A 17,443-nucleotide genomic window follows, 5' to 3' on the forward strand; every position below is an offset into this window, starting at 1 on the left:
CGGGCAGTGCGGGAATTCTCCTTCTTCTTTAACTAGTGTATCTCGTATTATCAGGTTCTGTCTTAGGTGTGAGGGAATAGAAGGTAGTGCCAGTGCAGTAGGGCAGGTAGACTGTATGGGTTTGCCATTTGGGTTTCCAGCTGGTAGTTGGTGTATTTGGAGCTTTGTGAGATCCAGTCCATACATACTCTTAATAGACAAGATAGATTATAAACTCTTAGGTTGGGGAGGTTAACTCCCTCCTCGGGAGAAATAGTTTGCGCATAGCAATACGGGGGCAATGCCTATGCCATGGAAAGCTTGACAGAGCTTTATATAGTTTGTGTATGTCGCTGTGTCGCAACAGTATAGGAATGGTTTGTAGAGAGTATAAGGCCTTGTACACGCGGTCGGATATTCTGACAGAAAATGTCAGATTGGACCGTGTTGTCGGATAATCCGGCCGTGTGTGGGCTTCATCTGACTTTTTCCGTTGGAATGTCTGACCAACAAATTTTGAGAGCTGGATATAAAAATTTTCCGACAACATGATCCAATCAGACTTTGTCCGATTGTTTGTAGAGAATTCCGATCGGACAAAGTGCCACGCATGCTCAGATCAAATTCCTAGACCAAAGCTATTGGCTACTAGCCTGAACGTAGTCCCGTCGTAACTAAATAACGTCATCATGTTACGAATGATCGGATTTTCCGCCAACTTTGTCCGACCATCTGTAAGCAACACCAGTTTTGGACAAAATCCGTCAGAAAAAATCCGACGGATTTTGTTGTTGGAATGTCCAACCGTGTGTACAAGGGCTAAGAGTCTGGCAAAACTGACCATAATAAATAAGTGGCATCTCCCTTGAAGCAAGATGGGGAGGTCCATCCATGTCTCCAGTTCACTCATGATCTTTAAGATTACCGGGGTAAAATTAAGGTGGTATAAAGAAGAGGGTGTTTTCCCAATGTTGATAACGAGATAGGTGATGCGGGTTTTTGCTACTGAAAAATTTGAATGTTTGGCCCGGGATGGGGGCATGGTGTGGAGTAGGGGAAGAATTTCACTTTTAGTGAAGTAATAATAATAATGGTAATGAAGTTCTAGTGAGGTGAGTGATGGGGTAGAATGAGGTAGGATAGATGGGTCACCTAGAAGTAAGACCATTATGAGGAGTTATCTCCAGGTTATAGAGGCATATGACAATATTTGGCCCAGGGTTCCCAGATGAGTTCGAAAACATGGATCCTGTCTTTTTGAATACTTACTATTTTCTCCTGCGCCACAATCCAGGAGATTTTGCACTTCACTGTTGAGATTCCAATGTGATGCTATAGTAATTTTGGTTCCTAAAAGGATAAAGAAGATCAGCGCTTGTGTATACTTATCTACTTTCTCCACCTTGAGGTTAAAGAGAGCTATGTCTGGGGTTTGGGGAACCTGAGTATTCGTTACCTTGCGTATTAGAGAGAAAAGTTTATTCCAAAGGCTTCGTATTCGTGGGCAGGTCCACCATATGTGGAATATTGTGCCCCCTGTAGTGGCAGTCTCTAAAACACAACGGGGAAGCATCTGGGTAGATTTTGGCAACGAGATAGGGAACCCTATACTAACGTGTAAATATTTTGAGGCTGGCCTCAATCAGGGAAACATTTAATATACCTTTAAAGGAGCGTTGGAAGCAGGCATTCCATTTTTCCGGTTCCCATTCTATATTGAGGTAATTTTCCCATGTTTGGGCATAGGAAGGTTTTGACAGAGATGAGGCCAATCAAGAGTAAATGATGGATATCCCTCCCCTCTGATCTGTGATGTTTGAGCACCAAGATTCACAAGCCCTGACCCTGGGAGGTTCCGGCTTATTAGGCCAGATAGATTGAAGAAAATTTAGGATTTGTGTGTATCTGAACCTTTCTGAAGTGGGCATCTCCAGTTTGCTTGTGCAGAATCCAAGTGAAATGGGGCCTGTAGATGTGAAGAAGTTCCCTATTCTAATTAAACCATTGTTGAGCCACCAGCGAAAGTACAGGATGTTCATTCCTGGGGGAAAATTGGGACCGTGGAACAAATGCGTTAGAGGATGTAAAGCTTAGATTAATGAGGGATGTTTGTGAGTGGGACAGGATAGGAGCCAGGATAGGAGGTCTGGATTTTGTGGGGTACCACAATAGAAAATCGATTGTCTGATGGGGAATGGCTTGCCTCTCCATTGACACCCAGTCGGGTTTCGAGTTACGTGAGTATGCGATGGAGATTTGGGCAAGTTGAGCTGCTTGGTAGTACCACCAAATGTTGGGGGGGGGGGCAAGTCCTCATTGCATTTTAAGTCTGAATAGCATATTTTTAGAGCATCTTCTGCCCTTTGGTCCCCAGATAAATTTCAAAATTCTGGATTGAAAATTCAGCTGTGATTTCCTAATTGGGATGGGTAGAGATCTGAAAAGGTAAAATAAGTGTGAGAGGAGTGTCATTTTGATAGCGTTAATGTGGCCTAGCCATGAGAGGTTATGTTTACCCCATGTAGAGAGGTCTGACGACAGTTTGTGGAACATAGAGTGGTGTGAAAAAGTGTTTGCCCCCTTACTCATTTCCTGTTACTTTGCATGTTTGTCACACTTAAGTGTTTCGGAACATCAAACCAATTTAAACAAAAGTCAAGGACAAGTCAAGTAAACACAAAATGCAATTTGTAAATTAAGGTGTTTATTATTAAAGGTGAAAAAAAATCCAAACCATCATGGCCCTGTGTGAAAAAGTGATTGCCCCCTAAACCTAATAACTGGTTGGGCCACCCTTAGCAGCAACAACTGCAACCAAGCGTTTGCGATAACGTGCAATGAGGCTTTTACAGCGTCCTGGAGGAATTTTGGCCCACTCATCTTTGCAGAATTGTCCTAATTCAGTTACATTAGAGGGTTTTCGAGCATGAACGGCCTTTTTAAGGTCATACCACAACATCTCAATAGGATTCAGGTCAGGACTTTGGCTAGGCCACTCCAAAGTCTTCATTTTGTTTTTCTTCAGCCATTCGGTGGTGGACTTGCTGGTGTGTTTAGGATCATTGTCCTGCTGCAGAACCCAAGTTCGTTTCAGCTTGAGTACACGAACAGATGGTCGGACATTCTCCTTCAGGATCTCTTGAAATGCAGTGTTCCTTCTACGCCAGATATACTTGGACACACACCTTCCAAAGAGTTCCACTTTTGTCTCATCGGTCCACAGAATGTTGTCCCAAAAGTCTTGGGGATCATCAAGATGTGTTGTGGAGAAATTGAGACGAGCTTTGATGTTTTTTCCCCCAAAAAAACGCGTTTGAAAAATTGCTGTGCAAATACCGTGTGAGATAAAAATTTGCAACGACCACCATTGTATTCTCCAGGGTCTTTGCTAAAAAAAATATATATATATAATGTTTTGGGGTTCTCTGTAATTTTCTAGCAAATAAATGATGATTTTTACATGTAGGAGAGAAATGTCAGAATTGGCCTGGGTGCTCCAGAACGCCTGATGGCGCTCCCTGCATGTTGGGCCTCTGTATGTGGCCACACTATGTAAAAGTCTCACACATGTGGTATCGCCGTACTCGGGAGTAATAGCAGAATGTGTTTTGGGTTGTAATTTGTGGTATGCATATGCTGTGTGTGTGAAATGACCTGATAATATGACAATTTTGTGGAAAAAAAAAAAAGGAAATAGGCCGTCAGTACTTCAGGTGTGATCAATTTTCAGATATTGGCACCATAGCTTGTGGACTCTATAACTTTCACAAAGACCAAATAATATCCACCAATTTGTACTTATTTTTACCAAAGATATGTAGTAGCATGAATTTTGGCCAAAATTTATGAAGAAAAAATTACTAATCTGCTAAATTTTATAACAGAAACGAAGAAAAATTCATTTTTTCGCAGAATTTTCGGTCTTTTTTCTTTTATAGCACAAAAAATAAAAGAGAGGTGATTAAATACCACCAAAAGAAAGCTCTATTTGTGTGAAAAAAAGACAAGTGAGATGAAAAAAGATGGACGACAAAACAAATTATACAGGGGTGATAACCCTTCCCTATGTTTTCCAAAAAGCTTAAAATAGTTTTTTTGACTGGAGCTACACTTTAAAAATGTACCAGTTGAAAATGACAAACAGATTCAACTTAACACAACAAACCTACACAGTCCCTGTCTTGTTTGCACCGCCTGTATACTGCTGTTCTGAGTATATAGGGCCTGGGGGCCACACGCATTTCCTTTTTTTAATATGGGTACGGGGTTCCCCTTAATATGCGTACAAGACCCAAAGGGGCTGGTAATGGGCAGGGAGGGCTACCCATGCCATTTTTCTCAATGATTTTCAACCATATTGCAGGAACCAGATATAACATTAAAACCGCAAGCAGTTTTAAATGGTGTTATTTCCGTTTAATGTCATTTTGTGCAGGGACTGTTCTAAACACGGGAAACACGTGGCACTTCACAGGCATACTACAGACACCCCCCAGGCACCATATTTAAAGGAATATTTCACCTTTTTTTTCACTTTAATCGTCATTAAAATCAGTGCTCCCGCCAAAACGGCCGTTTTTAAAACTTTTTTTTGCAGTGACCCATGTCCCCTGAGGCAGGAGGCAGGTCCCCAAACCCTTTTTAGGACAGTATCTTGCATATTAGCCGTTAAAATTAGCACTTTCCATTTCGAACGTTCGAGTCCCATAGACTTCAATGGGGTTCTAATGTTCGTAAGGAACGCGGGGGGTCGTTCGCAAGTTCTGGTGCGAACCGAACCGGGGGGTGTTCGGCTCATCCCTACTCTCTAGTAGGGTTGCATTTATGGGTTTTGCTCAAAGAGTGGAACTCTGTAGTGAATTTGGTTATGGTTGCCCTGCGTTCCCGTTTGACGCGAGAAGTGGTTTGTATAATCTTCCCTCTTGTTACAACCTTATGGGCAGCCCACACAGTTTCTGGAGAAGGGTGTGTCCCTAATGGTAGCTTTTGTGTCAAGTGCTATTGTTGTAGAATTGAAGAAAGATGTGGTCTGTCCTAGAGTAGATCCTATGTGGGGCTGAGTAGTGGGTGTAGTCTTTAGTGTAGGGGGTGTGTTCCCTCCAGATGTCGATAAGACCCAAGAAACACAGCGTGGAGGCTATTTTAGTGCTCTGTTTTAAGGTCTTTTTCATCCTTTTCCCGATTTGTCCAAGCAGTGGTCAAAAGCAAGATTTGTGCCTCCTCCCAAAAATATTCATTAGTACACCTTTTTATTGCAATGTCATTTTTGGTAGTGTCATATTTGTTTATGGTTTATTCATATATTCAGGTATGATATATTAATTTTAAAGCCATCCATTTATTTTATTTATAAACAATGCATTTAGTTTTATCTGTGTATGATTTGTATGTTCCCACTAGATGGTGCTCTAACAGTTGTGATGTTTTAACATCATCCATTTATCTGTACTACATTGTTTTGTCAATACAATATTTATATAGTTATGCTGATCTATTTTAGTGATATTTAAAGTAGAGTTCCGCCAAACAAAAAAAAAAAAAAAAAAAAGAAGAAGAAAAGTCAGCAGCTACAAAAAGTGTAGCTGATGACTTTTAATAATCAGACACTCCCCTGCCCCATGGTCCAGGGATGCGGGCATACGCTCCTCTCCCCCTCCTCTCCACGGCGCTGGCATCACTACTGTGGACACTCGGCTGTGACTTCACAGCCGGATACGCAATGCGCATGTGCGAGCCATGCTGCGCGCTGTGATTGGCTGAGCAATCTTCTGGGACCTGTGATGTGTCCCAGAAGATTGCAGGGGGGGGGGAGAGGTGACCTTCCTTCCAATGTCATGGAACCCCCCAGAGGAAGTGGGAGCTAGATGCCATTAAAAGAGGGTATCCGCCGACCCCCCCCCCCCCCCCCCGACCACCACTTGAAGTAGAAGTTCAATTTTTAGGTCGCTTTAAAAACTACATATGGATACTGTTTATACAATGTACAAATGTCTGTGTTTATAATGAGATTCAGATGATATGCTTTATAGATTTTAACTTTGTCTCTTTTTGTGTTATTCTTTCCTGTGACTAGAGGGGGCCCATGAATGTTATGTTTCTGGTTTTATCACAAGCTCCCTTCTGTTGTCTCACAGTTTGATAGTGAGGCTTGAAATGCAGTGTTTAAAGTGGTCGTAAACCCTATTTTTAAAGTTCATGCTACAGGTAAGCCTATATTAAGGCTTACCTGTAGCTAACCAGGATATCTCTTAAACCCTGTCCCCTGCATGCGCTGATTACATCGGCACATGTGAACTAGAGCAAACTGACGCAATGGCACCTACTGTATATGCCACTGCATCAGTCTGCGTGCCATCACCGGCGTCTCCCGGGAGTGACGTCATCTCGGCTCCGCAATACCCGGAAGTAACTCCGGGATGACATGTCGGCGGCCGGAGGGGGAGATGAGGATGGCTTCGGGGGCTTTAATCTGAGGTAAGTAATACATAATGAGCTAGTATGCTATGCATACTAGCTCATTATGCTTTTATCTTGCAGGTTGTCTTCAGGGTTTTTTTATATGTAGCAGTGACACTTTGGACAAAAGTGTCATTCATGTGCAAATTTCGTTTTTTGCCTCAGAACAGTAATGGGGTTCTGAGGGTTAATTATGTAGGTTAACTTTGACATCAGTCTGGCTGGGCTGTGTTAGAGTTCTGTCTGGTCATGTGTACAGTGAGGTGCACATGACAGGCCAGAACCAGGCCTGGTTGGACGTTTTGGGTATCAGCCTTCCTCAGAACCAATCAGTGGGTGTGCCGGGCCTCGCTGAGGAGTCTGGGGAAAGGTACTTAAGATGTTGAGGTCACGTGTTCTGGGTGGTTAGTTCGTGAGGCCTTAACGGTCTGTTCCTGATTCTGGACCTGGGTAGCCCTGCGAGGGGTCCTGGTCATGGGAGCGTTTGTTGCTCCACATCATGCTTCGGGTGACTAACCCCAATAGACCCGCCTGGTCTGGGGTGGGGATCCGTCTGTTCCCGAGTCTCGGAACCGGCTGGTCCGAGGCGCAGTGACTGAGGGAGGATTCAAGGCGTCTGGGTGCGCACTCGGCTTGGAGGGGCACCGCAGCTCGTGCAAGTGACCGGGGAGGACTCTTTGGAGGAGGGCCAACAACCTGGCATCCTGAGGAGTGCCTGGTTACTGAGTTGTGAAGGACATTGATGAATCCACCCTTTTTCCAGTATCGTCAAGGAGACAGAGAACGTTCCAGGTACTGAGGAAAAAGGTTCCTGTTCACTTTCAGTTACAACTTGTTCAAGGTCAGAGATTTCACAAGTTCTGAGTCAAAGTGCTGATTGCCATAATCTCTGGCTAGAGATTTGTTCAGCCTTGAAGCACCCAGCTGCGAGTGGCTACTCTCTGGGTGGTACTAGAGACTTTGTGATATTTGCAGTTCAAGGTGCCCGAGTTTCTTCACCCTTGCCCTCTGTTCCCATACGAGACTGTGTTGTTGGATGTTACCCCTGCAAATAAAAACCTTTTAAAAGGACTTTATTGGTGTCAGCGTCCAAAGTTGTTGGGTACCAACCCTGGGAATCCCTAGATGACCAAGCCAAGCGGAGGTAACCGGTAAGCCCAAAAGTTAAGGCCGCCCTGAAAAGGGTTAGGGCCGCTACATATACAACAGTTTACTTCCTCTTTAAGGCATTGCTTTTCCTTTTATTTTATTCCAATGGGGAAACGGTAGCGAGGTGTGGAACACATGCTGCCGCCATCTTGCTGTTTCACATTTTGATAGCGAGGCTTGGGGTGCAATGTTTAAGGCATTGTTATTCCTTTCATTGCATTTCAATGGAGAATGACAGCGAGGTGAAGGAACGCACACCGGCGCCATCTTGGAACGTCATTCAGTCCGGCTTTCAGGTGTCCCCATCAGCTAATTCGGGGCCCTTTGTTATTGGTCTGTTTATCTATATATACTGAAATATCTGCACACAATCCTCACACTACAGATGATGTCCAATATGATGAAACATGTTGGATGACGCTCGTGAGCTGTTGCAGTCTTTTTTCTGATGCATCTTTAGATTTTACATGCGCTATTCAAGCGGACTTGTGTAAGTGTACACCTGTTTTTTACAATACAATGCTTTTATACAGTTTTACACTATGTGTGGGCATTTTTTCCGTACATACATGTTCGGGAGCGGCCTTCCTTTCTGATGTCTGCTGTTCATTGGGAGTGTTGTTTGTCCAAAGTGGAACCTAGACCATCCATCTAATACAGCACGACAAGGTTGAGGTGTTACCGCACATATGCTTGCTTAACTCATTACAAACCAGTATATGAGTCCACACTTTCTGGTAAGCGTTTCCATTTTTTACTTCTTGGTGGTGGCTTGCACAAACCAGTGGCCAGTGTTTTTCTATTGTACCTTCACATGGTTATCTCCATCTTCACTTAGACCCCTTTCACACCGAGGGCGTTTTTCAGGCGCTATAGCGTTAGAAATAGTGCCTGCAATCCGCCCTCAAACTGCTGCACCATTGTCTCCAGGCTTTCACACCGGAGTGGTGCGCTGGCAGGACATCAGGAAAAGTCCTGCCAGCAGCTTCTTTGGAGCGGTGTGTTTACCACTCCTCCACCGCTGCTCCCCAGCGCTGCAATACCGCCAGCAAAACGCCACTATTGCAGCGTATTGCGGGCAGTTTTAACCCTTTCTCGGCTGCTAGCGAGGGGTAAAAGCGCCCCACTAGCAGCCAAAATGCGCTGTAAATCCGACGGTAAAACATTGCTAAAAATAGCAGCGTTTTACCACCGACACTATGGGCGTGTCCACACAGCAGAGAATTGGTCCAGGCAGCAGGCAGGGATGTGCTTAGCAACAGCAATAGTAAATATCCAGGCAGCAGACACAAATATTGTCTACAGTCAGCACATTGATTCTATTAGCACAATCTTTTTTTCACTTTAATTATACAGGAGGCAGAAGCATAGTTGATAAAACAGGCCAGGGTCAGTTCACGTGGAAGCAGTCCAAACGGTAGGCAGAGGCATAGTCAAAAAACAGGCCAGGGTCAGTTCACGTGGAAGCAGTCCAAACGGTAGGCAGAGGCATAGTCAAAAAACAGGCCAGGGTCAGTTCACTTGGTAGGCAGTGGCCTGGTTATTTGAGGAAGCATGGAAAATGGTCACCACAGATGATGAAAATGGAGAAATGGTAAAAAATATTTTCAAATATTTTAGGGATGTGTGAAAAGGTCAGAAGCATTCACCAATGCAAAGGCTAGGTTGGGGGGACACTGGGAACCATGATAACTGGTATCTCTTTGAAAATCCTCTTTTGCTGCATACGCAACATCTTTTTTGGTGTCCTCAGCCTGCTTCAGATGGTGGAATGTTGTCCAGGAAGTGGCGCTCATGAAGTCAGCTAACAGCAGAGCGAAGGTTTTCTGGGGGGGAGGAGGTTTGTTGATAGATGAGGGACAAGACAACTTCATTGATGAATTTTAGGAAGTGGGCTGGGCTTTCTGTGGATTTGGTGTAGATTATGTAAGCAGTGTAAGCATTATAAATGGCCAAATTGATGAGATAAATTGCTACTTTCTTGTACCCAAAACTTGACCTCCTCATTGCAAAATAGGGCTGAAGCATTTGGTCATAGAAAAACACCCCCCCCCCATGTAGAGATTGTATTCTTGGACACATGTTGGCTTTTCAATGGGACCTTGTCTTTTTTTAACCTCAACTGTAGTGTTATCATGGATGGTGGACATCATGTACATATTTCTGCTATCCTTCCACCTTAAGACCAGCACCTCGTTGCTTCTCAATGTTGCTCCCCCCCCCTCCCTCGCAGTTTTTTTGTACACTAAAGATTGTATAGAGATTGTATTCTTGGACACATGTTGGCTTTTCAATGGGACCTTGTCTTTTTTTAACCTCAACTGTAGTGTTATCATGGATGGTGGACATCATGTACATATTGCTGCTATCCTTCCACCTTAAGACCAGCACCTCGTTGCTTCTCAATGTTGCTTTTTTCCCCCCTTCACAGTTTTTTTGTACACTAAAGATTGTGGGAAGACCTTCCTGTTTTTTTCTGGAGGTTTCGGAGGACAGGATTTTTGCAAGGTATAGGTGTTTTAAAAGGGGCAGGCTGGTGTAATAGTTATCCAGGTATATGTGACAACCTTTGTTCAGCAGTGGGTATGCCCGTTCCCATACAATTTTTCCAGTTGTGCCCATGTAGGCCAGGCACTCGGGGCTGGAGCTGGGAATCTCTTCCTCCATATATGCAGAACGCATACAGATATCCCATGACTGTCTCACAAAGCTTATAACATTTTACTAGGTATCTGGCCCTTTTGCTAGGAATGTATTGTTTTATTCCTAGCCCTCCTGAAAAGGGTACCAAGGACTCATCTACACATATATGCTGATCGGGACATAGCGTTCTGCAAATCTTTGAGAAAAAATAAGTTATGAGTGGGTGAATTTTACATCATTTATCATAATTTGAATGATTTCAGGGAGGGCACTGGGGGTTGTCACTGAAATGAAGGAAGTGCATTATTATCTCATATCGGGCTTGTGGTGGATGGGGTTGGTGGACCAGCAGGCTTGTCGTTCATTTTTTTTTTTTGTAAGGCCCATGTTTATGGTGAGGCCCATAAACAATTTAAACTCCTCCAAAGTCAAATCTCTCCATTCAAACGAACAGGCATATGGTGATTGGGGGTTGTTGGCAATAGTTCAATGGGCACATAGATTAGTCTGGTCTGCCATAAATTGCAGTAAAGTGTTGGGCAAAAATAGATGAAAACAATCAATTTCTCAGAAATTTTGTGTATTGGCCTGCACACCTGGCTGTGCAGTGAAAGCCCTTGTACACACGATCGGAGATTCTGACAACCAAATTTGTTCCGAAATTGTTGCATACACACGGTCGGACAAAGTTGTCGGGAAATCCGATCGTTCAGAACGTGATGACGTTATTTCGTTACGACGGGACTACGTTCAGGCTAGTAGCCAATAGCTTTGATGTAGGAATTTGATCTGAGCATGCGTGGCACTTTGTCCGATCGGAATTCTCTACACATGATCGGAGTATGTCCGATCGGAGCATTTTGTCGGAAAATTTTACCAACAAGTTGGAAAACTTGGTCCGTCGGATATTCCGACGGAAACAGTCCGATGGAGACCACACACAGTCGGAATATCCGACAAAACGGTCCGATTGGACACATTCCGTCGGAATCTTCGACCGCGTGTACAAGGGCAAAGGGGGAATACTTGCTGATTCCGAGTTGGAAGGCAGCCATGTTGGGTTGGCAAGAACATCTGGGAGGTATGTAGCGGCCCTGACTCTTTGGGGGGTAACACTCTAGTGCTGGTAGTTGGGGGATTTGAAATTCCTGTGCTGGTACTTGGGGGTGATACTGCAGCGCCGTTGCTAGGCCTGGGAATTTGTTCTTGGGGTCTTTCGCTGGAGGCAGAGCTGGTACTGGGCCTGGGAATTTGATCCTGGGGTCTACTGCTTGCAGGTGCCTGGTTCCTAGAGTGCCTTGCCCTTTTAGGAGAGACCCATTCTTCCTCAGATTCATTTGCATATTTACTGCTATCAATCGGTTCAAATGCTGAATTTGATTCAGAATCAGAACTGCCAATGGAATCTGATGAGAACTCCCCACTGCTCTCATTAGTCATGGAGGGGATTTGCCTCCTCACTACTGATGAGGGTGGAGGCATCAAATATGTTTGAGATGTTTTCTGAGGTGGAGGGTGAGGGTTCATCTGCTGAGAAGTTGGTGACTTCTATGGAGGAGGAATCGCAGAGATCATTAAAATGCGTAGGGTCTCCGAGTGAGGAGGGCGGTGAGCAAGCTAAGAAGTGTGTATCTAAAGCAAGTGGAAGTAAACCCTCCTATTGTGATCAGTTATGACACCAATCATTGGATGGTTTGACAGTTTGGTTGAGAGCGCACCCAATCGGAGTCTTACATTTCCCGCACGTGCCGGAAAGGTAACTGTTTTATGAATGGGTTTACTTCTGCTTTAACTACCTCAATACAGTGCACTTACACTCCCTTCCTGCCCAGACCAATTTTCAGACTTCAGCACGCACTCTCACAGTTTGAATGACTATTACTCAGTCATGCAACACTGTACCCATATGAAACTTGCGTCCTTTTTTCCACACAAATAGAGCTTTCTTTTGGTGGTATTTAATCACTAGTGGGTTTTTTATTTTTTGTGGAAAAACATGCATTTTTCTTTGTTTCTGTCATACAATTTTGCTAATTAGTAATTTTTCTTCACAAATTGTTGCCAAAATTTGTACTGCTACATATCTTTGGTAAAAATAACCTATATTAGTGTATATTATTTGGTCTTTGTGAAAATTATGGAGTCTACATGGTATGGTACCAATCACTGAAAATTGATCACTTCTGATCAGGCCTTCGGCACATCAGGTGTATCTCATTTCTTGAGACACTAACAAGTCAGGAAAGTACAAATACCGCCTAAATGACCTATTTTTAGAAAGTAGACATTCCAAGGTATTAAGTAAGTAGCATGGTGAGGTTTTTTAAGTTGTAATTTTTCCCCAAAATTCTTTGCAACATGAAGATTTTTTTATTTTTTTTGTTTATAAAATTGTCATATTATCAGGTTATTTCTCACACACAGCATATGCATACAACAAATTACACCCCAAAATACATTCTGCTACTCTTCCCGAGTACGGCGATACCACATGTGTGGGACTTTTACACAGCCTGGCCACATACAAAGGACCATCATTGAATTAGCACCTTCAGGCATTCTAGGAGCATAAATGACACATCTCATTTCACAACCACCTATTACAATTTTGAAGGCCCTAGAGCACCAGGACAATGGAATTGCCCACAAAATGACCCCATTTTGGAAAGCAAACACCCAATGTATAATCTATGAGGCATAACAAGTCTTTTGAATGGTTCATTTTTTTCCAGAAGTTTTTGGAAAATGTGGAAAAAAAATGAAAACGCATTTTTTTTACACAAAGTTGTCAATTTATAAGATATTTCTAACACATAGCATGTATATAGCAGAAATTACACCCCAAAATACATTCTACTACTCTTCCTGAGTACGGCGATACCACATGTGTGAGACTTTTACACAGCCTGACCACATACAGAGGCCCAACATTGAAGTAGTACCTTCAGGCATTCTAGGAGCATAAATTACACATCTCATTTCATTCCTACCCATCACACTTTTGAAGGTCCTTGAGCACCAGCCCAGTGGAATTATCCACAAAATTACCCCATTTTGGAAAGCAAACACCCCAAAGTATATTCCATGAGACATGGGCTACAAATAGGTACTCAGATACTCTTATAGGCTGCAGATAGGTACTCGAGTACTCTGATGGGCTGGAGAAAGGTACTCAGGTAACTTGATGAGCTGCAGACAGGTACTCAGGTACTCTGATGGGCTAGTGACAGGTACTCGGTTACTCTAATGGGCTGGTGAGAGGTACTCAGGTACTCTGATGGGCTAGTGACAGGTACTCGGGTGCTCGGATGGGCTACAGATAGGTACTTGGGTACTTTGATGGGCTGGTGACTGGTATTTGGGTACTCTGAAGGGTGGTGACAGGTACTCAGGTACTCTGATGGGCTAGTGACAGGTACTCGGTTACTCTAATGGCCTGGTGAGAGGTACTCAGGTACTCTGATGGGCTAGTGACAGGTACTCGGGTACTCGGATGGGCTACAGATAGGTACTTGGGTACTTTGAGGGCTGGTGACTGGTATTTGGGTACTCTGAAGGGTGGTGACAGGTACTCAGGTACTCGGTACTCATATGGACTGTGACAGGTACTCATATGGACTGTGACAGATACTCAGGTACTCAGATGAAATATGACAGGTACTTGGGTATTCAGAAGGACTGTGACAGGTACTCCGGTACTCTGATGCAGTGGTCATCAACCCTGTCCTCAGGGCCCAGGTCAGGCCAGGTTTGCAAGATAACTGAAATACATCACAGGTGGTATCAATTGCTGCTCAGTGATTGCAATATTCTAGTCTGCATCTCCCCAAGGTAATACATAAAACCTGGCCTGTTAGTGGGCCCTGAGGACAGGGTTGATGACCACTGCTCTGATGGACTGTGACAGGTACTCATATGGACTGACTGGTATTCATATGGACAACACAGGTACTTGGATGAACTGTGACAGATACTTTGATGGCTGGTGAGAGGTCCTCTTTATTGGGAGGGGGGGGGGGGAATCAGTGTGATTGGTGTACACTGTAAGTGGTAATGAGATGTTACCGCAATCTCCTCCTCACATACGATCGGTGTGTTAGGAGGAGAACCCGATAACATCTCATTACTGCCGTTTGTTCACATTTAGTGGTCGGCTGTGACTGGATCACAGCCAATCACATGGTAAACAGCTGCCGGCCAGTGGCTGTCTACCAGCGTCAGTGACGAGCAGTCTTTCCAGCAACAGGCCGCCACCGATGTACACCCGTAGCACGCTCGAGATCGCAATCATGCGCTGTGCAAAGTGGGGGCGGTACCACCTGTGATCGGCCATGACTTTATCACGGCCGATCACGTGGTAAACAGTCATACCCAATGGCTGTTCATTCCTCCATGTGGAGAGCGGTATCGGTGGCCACTGAAAGAACAGGGATGCACACACACACGATCGCACGCATTCCCTGTTTAAATGGAGGGACGTGATATGACGCCCTCCCAGAACGAGAACTGCAGCTAGGTTGAGGTTTGGGGTATGAAGTCTTTTTTTGTTGTCATTAAAATATGTTTCTTTCTATGTTATTTTGGCAGAAATAAGCTTTGCTTACCTGTTGATGTAAGCACGCTTGCTTTTGTTTAGTTATTATTATTGTTTAGTTATTTATTTTTTATGTTTTATTAATGAGCTGTATGTTTGTATGATTTTTTTTTAATAAACACAATTTAAACTCAAATGTCTACCCCACAATCACACACTATTATTATTATACATTTATATAGCTCTGACATACACCGCAGTGTTGTACAGAGAACACTGAGCCAGTCACATCAGTCTCTGTACCAGAGGAGCTTACACTCTAATGTCCCCTCCCTCACAGTCACTTCAGTCTCTGTACCAGAGGAGCTTACACTCTAATGTCCCCTCCCTCACAGTCACATCAGTCTCTGTACCAGAGGAGCTTACACTCTAATGTCCCCTCCCCCACAGTCACTTCAGTCTCTGTACCAGAGGAGCTTACACTCTAATGTCCCCTCCCTCACAGTCACTTCAGTCTCTGTACCAGAGGAGCTCACACTCTACTTTTTAAAGTGATAAAACATTCTTTCACATCACAAATTATTATAATCCAGTCTTTAATAAAGGTCTGTAAAGTAATATTTGTGCAGCAATCTTTTTATATATATATATTGTTTTTAGAGTGTTTTAGATCTCTGCTGTCCTGTTTAGATCTCTGCTATCCTGAAGATCAGGGACGGTGAGGCTCAGTGCTGCTGAAGGGTTAATGGTGGAGGGGAGGGGAGGAGAGGAGAGTCTGGCAGCCTCCACCCTCCTCTGTTGTGTAATGATCCCTCCATTGTAAGACACATTGTGTCACAGAGGGACCCTGAGAGGGACAGAGTGACATCCCAGGACAGCGCTGGAGATCTGGGTTCACCCCCTGAACAGGTGAGGGGTGAGGAGGTTTCACCTTGAATGATGTAACAGTGACAGTTAGTGACCTGAAGGAATTAGTTACCAGGTGACAAGCAGGATGAGTCCCATCGCCGGTCACTGACCGGTCACCGTGTACTCTGGATGTGATATGGAACCAGAACATCCCAACCGATCGTCCTACAGATCGTCCACACAAGTCTGAGATTCGCAGACTTCAATGCTGGGTATACCTTACTAGAAATTTGCTAGAAATGTTTAGAACATTTGTTTGATTTGAAATTTTTTCTTAAACAAATGAATTTCTAATCTTTTCGTTACAGTATCCAATCTAAGAAAGTTTTGTCATTAGAAACAATGTATATATTTGCGTCACTATACACGATATTAGATACATTGCAAATATTTGCATCATTATATAAAAATTGCATCATTATTATATTATATAAAATTGCATAATTATATAAAATATTAGATACATTATAAATATTTGTGTCATTATATAAAATATCTAATATTTTATATAATGACGCAAATATTTAGAATGTATTAGATACATTGTAAATATTTGCATCATTATACACAATATTAGATACATTGTAAATATTTGCGTCCATTATATAAAAGATAAAATGTAAATATTTGCTTCATTATAAAAAATATTAGATGCAATGTAAATATTTGTGTCATTATATAAAATATTAGATACATTGTAAATATTTGCGTCACTACAATGTATCTAATATTTTATATAATGATGCAAATATTTACAATGTATCTAATACATTGTAAATATTTGCATCATTATATAAATATTAGATACATTGTAAATATTTGCGTCCATTATATAAAATATTAGATATTTTATATAATGACGTAAATATTTATAATGTATCTAATATTTTATATAATGGAAGCAAATTTTTTGTAAATATTTTCTTCTCACTTTTCATGTGACAACACTGAAGAAATGACACTTGTCTACAATGTAAAGTAGTGAGTGTACAGCTTGTATAACAGTGTAAATTTGCTGTCCCCTCAAAATAACTCAACACACAGCCATTAATGTCTAAACCGCTGGCAACAAAAGTGAGTACACCCCTAAGTGAAAATGTCCAAATTGGGCCCAATGTGTCAATATTTTGTGTGGTCACCATTATTTTCCAGGACTGCCTTAACCCTCTTGGGCATGGAGGTCCCCAGAGCTTTACAGGTTGTCACTGGAGTCCTCTTCCACTCCTCCATGATGACATCACAGAGCTGGTGGATGTTACGTCAAAACCGCTGCAAAATGCCCTGCCCATTGCAATGAATGGGCAGTGCTTCCAAAGTGCCTGAAAAGGGCTTTAAAAACACAGCAAAATTAGACTTTTTACTTTTTTTTCCCCCAAAAAAAAATAAACAAGCACCCTGCTAGCGGTCGAAAAGCGCCACAAAAGCACCGCTAAAACAGTGCCAGAGCGTCGCAGAAATGAGCGGCACTTTAGCGCTAACGGCCAGGCGCTGCCAGTGTCAAAGGGGTCTAAAGCTCCCTCATTGTTTCACTTAGGGCCGGTTCACACTGCAGGCGAGGCGAGGCGACTCCGACTTGCCTCACCGCGACCTGCCGCGGCCTCAGCGGCGACTTGCAAATGACTTCTGTATAGAAGTCAATGCAAGTCGCCCCGAGGTCGCCCAAAAGTAGTACAGGAACCTTTTTTCTGAGTCGGAGCGACTCGAGTCGCTCCTCTCAGAACGGTTCCATTGTACAGAACGGGGGCGACTTGCGAGAGGGAGGCGAGGCGAGTC

General features: G+C 43.3%; 1 protein-coding gene across 2 annotated transcripts in view; it reads left to right on the forward strand.

The window, feature by feature from the left end:
- The first annotated feature begins 15,535 nt into the window (after positions 1-15,535).
- The window catches only part of LOC143923403 (very long chain fatty acid elongase 4-like), a 30,300-nt gene continuing 28,392 nt past the window's right edge, over positions 15,536-17,443 (forward strand). The window contains exon 1 of one of the 2 annotated variants that reach the window (XM_077447061.1): positions 15,536-15,670. Coding sequence is in view for 1 of the 2 variants with exons in the window: in XM_077447060.1 (XP_077303186.1) it covers positions 15,876-15,882 (7 nt within the window). In the remaining variant the exon portion in view is untranslated. The other variant, XM_077447060.1, reaches the window with a different exon arrangement.

This window comes from Lithobates pipiens, unplaced genomic scaffold (assembly GCF_037356315.1).
Source record: "Lithobates pipiens isolate NorthernLeopardFrog02 unplaced genomic scaffold, aLitPip1_a1.2 Scaffold_22, whole genome shotgun sequence".
Lineage (NCBI taxonomy): Eukaryota > Metazoa > Chordata > Amphibia > Anura > Ranidae > Lithobates > Lithobates pipiens.